At 39.7% G+C, this 9,331-nt stretch overlaps 1 protein-coding gene across 1 annotated transcript in view; it reads left to right on the top strand.

Annotated features, from left to right (window-relative positions):
- Window positions 1-4,375: 4,375 nt before the first annotated feature.
- The window catches only part of GTF2F2 (general transcription factor IIF, polypeptide 2, 30kDa), a gene marked incomplete at its 5' end in the record, with an annotated part of 84,108 nt that continues 79,152 nt past the window's right edge, over window positions 4,376-9,331 (top strand). The window contains 3 exons of the mRNA XM_010140920.1: window positions 4,376-4,449; window positions 4,922-4,940; window positions 6,372-6,516. Of these exons, the coding sequence (XP_010139222.1) occupies window positions 4,376-4,449; window positions 4,922-4,940; window positions 6,372-6,516 (238 nt within the window). The remainder of the gene's footprint in view (window positions 4,450-4,921; window positions 4,941-6,371; window positions 6,517-9,331) is intronic.

Raw genomic sequence — 9,331 nt, 5'->3', positions numbered from 1 at the left:
GGACCTTCCACAGACTCAGAGGCATGACAGTGAGTAGCACCTGTACCTTTTATCTTCACTAGCTAGGATAATGAGGCTGAATTTATCCTTCCTTTGAGGGGAGAGAGCAATCAGTCCTTCTGGAATAAAAACTCTGGCTTATTTAATTTCCTTTTAGCATGTATTATGCTAGCACGGGAAGTATTCAGGAGAGACTACCTAACAGGCAATAAAAAATGTAGTGATGAGTATTTTAAGAGGCAGTAGCAGAATTTGAGTGAGTCATTTTGGTACAAATCCAGAAAGCAACCGGAATATTTTTTTTTCTGTTTTCTCAGTGAAAGCTGAAATCGGCTGCACTGATCTATATTTAGAAAGATGATATCCATATATGATTCCTTTTTTGTGTGGTCAAAGGAAAGCAAAAGCATAGCACCTGACATCAGCCTTTCTCAGCTTCTGGTGTATGTACTGCATACAGATTGCTATGCAAAGAAAGAGCTAACTGAATTTTGTACAGAAGATTGGAAGTAGTTTATGATAGATAGGGGCTGCTGGAGTGTTTTGTTCTAAAGACAGATAGGAAGCTGTGAATAAGGTGAAAGATGTGTGGGGCAGCGGCCCCTGTGTCCTACCCTACCTGCAGGGTGCCTTGTGTATGGGAGCCAGGGTGTTTGTGTGATCTGAGTAGCAAGAAGAAAACAGCAGTGTGAAGAGGTCTTGAAGTGATGCTGCTTAGTACTTCAGATTTCTTCTTGTGATTGAATTGTGGGGGTTTTGCAAGGGAAAACAGCATTCTTACCTACAAATCCCAGAATAAAGGCCACTTTTCTGAAAATGTTCAGTAGATTTTCGGTACGGCCAGTACTCTGTCCACAGGTCAGTCTTCCTGTGGGAATTATTTTTCAAAATTCGGCTGTGGGATCTTTACATATTCTTTCTGCTCTGTAAAAGTGGGTCACTTTTGTTTTCTGTACATTCTTTCAGAGAGTGTTAAGAGTTTGAAAACTGACTGTTCTCTGTAAGTTAAACGTCTATTATGCTAAAGTTAAAAGAAAGTGGCAAATTAAGATATCTACAGCATCTAAGACTTTATTTAATTTTTCCTGTGGTTATTTACACAAATAGCATGGCACTATGGAGTTTAGCATGTGCTTTCGAGAGTGCCATCTGGTTTTGACTGAAGTATCTGTGTGCAGCTAGAAATAATCCTTTGATCCCAGTCCTTTGTACCCTTTTTCTTTCTCTGCATAGCCCTTGACTGCAGGTAGGCCAGCAGAAAGATGATTAATTACACTCTTTGAGACTGTTTCCCATGCAGCTGAAAGAAATGTGATTGATCTGCAACCTCTTAATCTGAATAAATTCCCGGTCTGATTATATCACATAGCAAGTCAGTGATTTTAACAGCATGAGAGTCCTTCACTCTTTGTCCACTCCTACTGAATGTGCATCTACCTTATTAGCTGACAGTACAAATTAAATACAGAATAGGTGTGAGCACATAATAATATTTCTATTGAGTCAGCTGGGACACATGTCATTGCATTTATCTTGGCTTTAGAGAGGAAATTATATCTCATTTGGCATGGGATCCATTGTAGAAAATTATCACTTGGAAAACGGTGGAAAAAAAAATATATCAATAGATTGTGCCAATTCATGGCTTTCTGTTGCGCATTTGTGGCATTTTTGACCCAGTCTTCGGAGTTTACAGGACCCTGCACTGACATTTATTTTGAGCAGTTGGAAGATGTCTGGATTTTCTACCTATTCCACAGTACTTCATGGGGCGCTGTGAGATTAAAGAAAAGTGCTGAGCGCCAGTGCCGACATACTTTCTGGGTTTGTTTTGCTGTTGAAGAACAGGTAAATGCAAGGTTAGTGTTAAGTTCATCTGAGCTTCAGGAAGTTAGCAGATTGCTGTTTGTCAGCAAGTTCCAGGAGCAGACTCTTTGCCTCCTCAGCTGGGCAGTGAAACCTGGCTTAGTTTTATTCAATGCAAGACAAAAATCAGACTACAAAGTGCCTCTTGAAAGTGCTGCTTGAAATGGAAAATGCCACAGGCATATAGCTTAGTTTGTTTCTCTTTCTCACTGGCTGTGTCTCACACCGTTTTTCTATGTGGGCACAGATGTTTTCAGTAGATGGGGACTGCGTGAGCCAGAATAAACTTTGCTGTACCAGTAAACAATGTTGCTGCAAAAATAAAGAATGTAGATTTGTCCTGATGTGTCATAAGCATATGAAGAAAAAAGATACAAAATTCCTGTGCCAGAATACTTCTTTAGTATGTGGCACTGAAACAGTACATGATTTTTCCTCTAACAAGTTACTGTTTTGCTAGGCAGTGAGACTGCTGTAGGTATTTCAGGTTATGTTCTCCCAGTGACTGCTTCATCCTTATTAGGAAGAAAGTTGGTTCTAGGAAACACTAGCTTCTGTTAGACTGTTTTCAGCTATTCCTGTTGAAAAAAGTCTCTGATTTCCATATCACTTGAACATCTTACAGTTAGTACTAAATAGTCAAATGTGAGATTGTCCTTATTGCTTCAAGTCTCTATTCCATCTCTTGATCTGCCAAGGTACTTCTACATCTAATAGTTTGTGTGTAGGGGGTAATTGCTCCGATCTCACATTTGTTGTACTACTGTGTCATGTGCAGTCTTTATAAAAAGCCATCATAGAGAAGACAGTCATAGTTGCTGAATGGTGGGGGAAAAAAACTGTCTGCAGTCATTGTGCTCTGTACTTGTAATGGATTGAGCTGGCTTCCCGCCAGGAAAGGCGAACATGGTTAGAACTGAACTGATCTATGTGGTGGAGCAGGGAAGGTAGAGAAGTGCCTCCTACCTCTGTGGCTACACTAAGCTTGAAGTGCTTCGCCACTGATGCTGAGCTGGGAGCATCTCTCTGGGGCAGGGCAGTGGCAGTGCACCAGGCCACCTTTTGAAGTCCTTGGGAACTGTGCACTCATACAAGTGTTCAGATTTATAGGTATTCATCAGTGATAGCACCGTATATCAAAACGGACGCTTAACCTTTTGATTTCACAGCATAAATGTTGTTTGTCATCTTTCAGCTTGCCTGGTATTTGAGGAGGGCTGAGGTAACACTGCTTGGCACTGGACATGTTCTCCTGGCTTTAGTATCTCCAGAAAAAAAGTAGTGCTGCTGCTGCACACAGGCATGCATGCGTCATCACATCTGGGACACATCTGGGAGTCTGAGGTGTGTGGCACGGTGGCGGCAGCAGGGCGTTGAGGCTGGCTGTGGAAGTGCCAGCTGTTGCGGTCTAGTTTACCTGCCAGTAGTTAGGTGGTACTTTTTGGCCAGAGAGTCGAGAGGCAGGCTGTGATTTTAGCTATCTCTACGTTGATGGGAAAAGAGAAAAAGCAGGTCAAATTGCTTCCAGCTTGTTGGTTAGTTATGTGGGCAACTTTACTGTCTGTCATGAGGCCAGGTCACCTAAAGTTGCACATACCAAAACCTCAGTGACTGAAGGAATTTGTGTGTAGGTGAGTCAGCATCACTAGAGCAGCTTTTATGGCTTGGGTGTATCAGGTTAAGCAGAGCTACTTGTTACTGTCCCTGCGCTGACCTTTGCTTTGTGCAGCTGTTTGGGGAAACAGGTTGGGGAGCTCGTTTGGTTGTTCCACTTGCTCAATACAAAATCAGCACAGCTAAAACATAAAAGTCCCCCATATGTCCCGGCTACATCAGTCTCCTCTTTCTATATGCTGACCAGCTGCACAAAGACTTTTTCCAGAAGAGTGGAGGGCTGGGAGTGAGTGATGGGAGGCAGATCTGCCTAGGGTGGTGCTGCTGCTGGAGGAGTGGACATCTGGTGGGAGTAGATCTGTGGCTTGCTGCTCAATGTGTCTGGGATTCCCAAACTCTCAGCCTTCCCTTCACAGCACCTTAAGGTCTCTGAGTTGTGATTACCTAAGTTCTTGTCATTGTGATTGGTTGGTTGGGATATTTTCCCAGAGAGATGATAATTTCTAATGAATATTTAAGTTTCACCTGTCTTTTCACCTTATCTTTTAAGTTTCACCTTGTCTTTTCAGCAAGGTCTGTTGTGACAGATCAAGAGGTAATGGCTTTAAACTAAAAGAGGAGAGATTTAGACTACTTACAAGGAATAAAATTTTTATGATGAGGATGGTGAGACACTGGCACAGATTGCCCAGAGAAGTTTTGGCTGTCTCATCATTGCAAGTGTTCAGGGTCAGGTTGGATGGGGCTCTCGGCAACCTGATCTAGTTCATGGAAGGCTGGACGAGATGACCTTCGAACATCCTTTCCAACTCAAACCGTTCTATGATTCTATACACATATAGAATTCTGTAGAATTTAAAACCTCGTTTTCTTGAAATCTGTTTTCTTTTCTTAGGTCCCCAAATACTTGTCACAGCAGTGGAATAAAGCTTTAGGAAGAGGTGAAGTGGGAAAACTAAGGATTGCCAAGTAAGCCTTTACTGTACTTTTATTGGTTGCAATTCTTAGGTTATCTGTACTGAAATAAATTATGTTGCATCTCTTCTAGTACATAACCCTGTTTCTTGCAAGCATTGTGCATATTTCTCTGATAGCTGAATGGTACTTGCTTATATAGTGATTATGAATATAAATTATTTAAAATTATACTGGGAAGTGGCTGTATCCCATTACATGATGTTTGATTTCTTAATCCCAAGAAATATGCACATCTAACTGGACATTGTTCTTTAAACTTACATGTGCAATTTTGCTGCTTCTGTTCTCACCTGCTGACTTTCAACATTTATTCTTGGGCATCAGCATAACAAAAAAAAATTGAGCAGCTCAGGAGTGAAGAAGAGTAACAAAACTAGAATTTTAATTTGCTTTTTTTATCAGGGAAGCTAAACTTGTGGAATTAGATTATGGAAACTAAAACATTAAATATTTTCTTTTGCAGAAATCAAGGAAGAACAGAAGTAAGTAATTACTAAATACAAAGGCTGTGAGTGTGTTATATTGTGAATTCTAAAAATTGTTTAGAACATGCTGGTTTATAATGTCACTTTTTTTTTTGTTACATCTGTAATGAATTATTGTACCACAGAATCAGGAAGAGAGAATTCTGTTGGTAGCTCTGCCCATAGATTTACTGTGAGACTTTCCTCAGGTCTCCTTGTTCCCTAAGTTTGTTTACCCATCTGTTGGCAGCAATCCTAGTAGCAACCTTCTCTCTAAATATTTTGAGTTAGTGCAAAAGGCTGTCTGAGAACTAAGAAGGATGGTGATAAAGCAAAAGAAGTTGGAGGTGAAGGGTTGTAATTTCAGAATAACCCTCGTAGACTTAGAATTATAACTGGAATTTGATCCTCCTAAATGTAAAGCAACTGGAAGATTTTTATGCATGCAAAGGTAACTGCTTTTATTAGCAGCCTCAGTGAATTATAGTAACTTCCTGTATTGTTTACGGGTGATAAAAGAAGTTGCATTAGTTAAAATTACTTCAAATACCGTGTAGGTCTGTCACTGAGTTGGAAGAAACTGGTCAAAAAAAAAAATGTCAGGGAAGCAAGCTGCATTTGCCACTTGATAACCTGGCCAAACTCCTTTTAGACTAAGTCAGGAGAGTTCTGCTGGAGGCTTGGATGTTTGCTTGGACTCCTCTATGCAGGAACACAAGCCAGCCTCCCTAATTTTGTGAGCCCCACACCAAAATCTTGATATTGATGAAAAGCCACAGAGCTCATTTTGAAGTCTGTGCAGAGCCAAGTGGTGAGGAACCCCGTGAGAAAGGATGACTTGCTGGATACGCTGTTGCTGCATGGCACAGTGAGGTGAAGCAGGATGCACGGGCAAAGCACATACTGCTGGTCTGAAATATCCCTCTTCAAGTTGCTGCGTCCTGTAGTTAGGGATTCTGGTTACCCAGTATGCCCAGTACCTCCTTGGTTCCTGAATTGGGCATATAATGTAAACATAGCAAAGGATGTCTTTGAACCTCACCTGGGCTGCATGCAGTTCAGGAGTTGCCTGACTAATAACACTTGTCGTGGTACACTAGCACTTTTCCTGGAACTCAGCTGGTCACGTGAAATGTTTCAAAGCACTCATTCTCAATGATGTCTGAAAGCCTATTATATCCTACATTTTAATAAGTAAAATCAATTTTTCTCTGACTTCAGGAGGAAGTAATTTGCAATTTTTTAAAAGATGAGTAAATTAAGTACATGAAAGCTCTGAATTCTGTATTTCAACAGGAGATCAATAGACTAAGATTCTTACCACACGTCATGTTTTGGAAATGGAAATGTGCTACAGTACTTATGTTTTCTCTCTTTTTGTCTCCCCGTAACTCATAAAGCTGTGTAATTGAGTCTGTTTAGTAACCCTGTGGTAATTGTGACTGTTAGGTGTCATTTACTTTGAATGAAGAGCTTGCAAGCATCAGTGATATTGGAGGAAAACCTGCTTCAGTCAGTGCACCAAGGGAACATCCATTTCTTTTGCAAAGCGTGGGAGGACAGACCTTAACAGTGTTCACAGAAAGTCCAATAGGTAAGTTAGAATTAAAGTTATTTGTTAAAATTCCACTAGATATTGTTTCAATAAGCTAAATGTGGTGAAGGCGAGAAGGCTCAGATTTTGGCTCCATTTTGTTGTATCTGCATACATAACACTGTTGTACTTTTTTTGTGTCTATCTCTTTTATTCATATGATTGAGCAAATGAAGTTCTCCCTGTAGGGTTATCACGTACATTCCAGTCGTGAGTCTGCTGAAGAGAACAGAGAGTGCGGAGTGCAGTACATGGTGTATTCCCCTTTAGGGTTTTCACTGGAAAAAATGTTTTTGTGTTCCCTTGTGCTTTTCAGATCAAATAAGACTTTTTTTTCCTCCTTGACTTGGTCTCTGCTGTACATACGGATTTATAAGAACATCAATTCTTCCTTTGGCCAGTTGAACAGATGCATGTTACCAATAAACACATTTGTTCATCACGTTTTCTTCAAGTATATATATGGTTTAAGTGTATGAGACCTTAATAAAGTCATAATACCAAGCAGTGCAGCAGTGGGGTTATCATTTTTCTTTCTGGATTTCAGCTGTTTGGCCTGTCTTAAGTTTAATTCAGAAGGTGTATGAGTGATTAGGGTATTCAAGATCATATGCGTTAAGCTGCATGTTAGAATTAAGGGACATGGTAGTTTTCTGCATTTCAGTAAGTTCAGCAGACTGCCTTGCCTGTAACTCCCGTGTGCTGTAAGGTTTTCTACTGAAGTTACGTGGCCATGTTCTGGATGTTAGAGAGAGAAGGAAGGTGTCCGCAGAGCGTATCTCACTGTCTGCAGAAGGTAGCTCAGTTTCAGGCACTTAGGTTTTGGTGTGCCTGGGAGACAAATAATAGTAATATTTTTTGATACCTCTGCCTTCTTTGGGGCCCAAAACTACAGCATGACCAACTTGTGATGTTTTGATGCTCATAGGCTGGCAAGAAATTGCTGTGATGGCAGTGTGATGTTTTATCAAATAAATGAGGGAGCGAGAATCGTTAACTCGTAGGACAGAGGACTCACAGGACTAAGAATACTTAGTAAGTTTGACCACCTGTTTTTAAAGTCTGTTTTTAAGATTTAATGACTGAGTATTGATAAACTAAGGTACAAGTAGCTTGGCTGTCTCAGTTGTGTTTAGAAATACAAGCTCTTAGGCTACAACTCGGGCACTTTTCATTTGTTATCCCTTTCTCTGAAACTAATGTAATCATGTTATTGGTTTTTTGCTTTTAAAAAAATTTGTATATTCACATATGTGCAACACCGTAAAAATACTGGGGTTTATAATTCATAGATTATAAGTGTGGAAAAAGATAGGGAGCAAGTTTTAAAGAATGCTGGAAATGTTTTAGTATATCTCATTCTTTTTTGTTTCTCTGTGCACCAACCTCAATGCTTGACAGAAGAGAGAGATTTCAGATGTCATGATGTGTTTAGAATATACATTCAGTGACTTTTGCATGTTTCCCAGGGGATTTTCTTTCCCAAGACACCTTTTAATACAAAGTATTGCTTCAAAAACCTCTAACAGTAATTTATGCTGCAGTGAGCACAGATGCTTAACTTGAATGTATTTGTCATCAGTTAGAATGAAAGTCGTTAGAATGTGATAGCTAGAAGATGCCCATTTATTTATGTTTTATCGTCTGTAATAGTGTTTTGAAACCTGTAGGTACTTCAAAGCTGTCCAATTTTTATTTAATCAGTTAAAAATTTTGCATTTCTTAGCAACTGGAAGATGTTATTCAAGGACCATGGATCTATTGAGTAGAAGTTATCATATTAATTGGGAGCAAAGGATAGGTACAGAAATGAGAAATGATTGGAATGAAACTCTGGATAAGCACAGACCCTCTCCAAACTGGTTTTGCTTGAGATTAGCGAGCATAATATGCAGTCAGTAAATTTTCATGAAACTCGCTTAAATGCAAAATGGCTAAAATGTGTTGATGTTGTGTTAAAGCTGGTGTTGACAGTACAATCAAAAAGAAACTTTAATGTGCTTGTCTTGCATGACTTTTTTTGGTTGTAAAGATGAATGTGACACAAATATTCCAAATTCCAGTCAGATTTCTTGCAGACACCACGTTCATGCAGCCACACTCTTGTATTTAAATGTGCACCGCCAATGTATTTTGAGCTCCACGGCCAATTCCAACAGATTTCAGTTATGGCTAGTGTGAAGACAGATGTCTAAAAAGTGAAATCAAACTGTATGGATATTGCAGTTGAAAGAAAGGCTGCAACCTTATTTGATGCTGGAAAGTTCACATGGAAAAAAACCCTGTAACTGTATCAAACGTGAAAAAAGACCCAATAAAAACTTACACAACTTTGCACTCTAGTCAATCCGCAGTAAGAGACAGTCATGGGAAATTGAAATTCACTCATCCTTACGTTCACAGACCAGTATTTGTCTTCAAATTATATTTAGCAGATTTTTGTGAAAAACACTGGGGATCCTGTTCCTTTTTCCTTTGCAAAGTGCACCATATAAGAGAATCAATAGGCCCATTTGAACTGTGGGTCAAAGATTAAGCTGGTGTGGAACTGCAAATGGCATTGCTAATGTCGCATCTGGAAGGATGCATTTGGGGAACTGTGCAAATGAAATATGGATTAAAAAGTGCTTCATGTACTATTGCTTCCAGTCAATACCCTTCTTGAGGACTGAACTTACCTAAAATGGAGCGAATGGCATAAACCAGTTTTGGTTTCTCTTTTAAAGAGTGAGGGTTTTTTGTTTGTGGGTTTGGGTGCAGGGTTTTTTTCCTTTTTTTTTTTTTTTTTTTTTGGGGCCTTTAAAAACCCTTAGGT

The sequence above is a fragment of the Buceros rhinoceros genome, unplaced genomic scaffold (assembly GCF_000710305.1).
Source record: "Buceros rhinoceros silvestris isolate BGI_N320 unplaced genomic scaffold, ASM71030v1 scaffold8080, whole genome shotgun sequence".
NCBI classification, from domain to species: domain Eukaryota; kingdom Metazoa; phylum Chordata; class Aves; order Bucerotiformes; family Bucerotidae; genus Buceros; species Buceros rhinoceros.
This window is presented reverse-complemented; position numbering and strand designations above follow the sequence as displayed.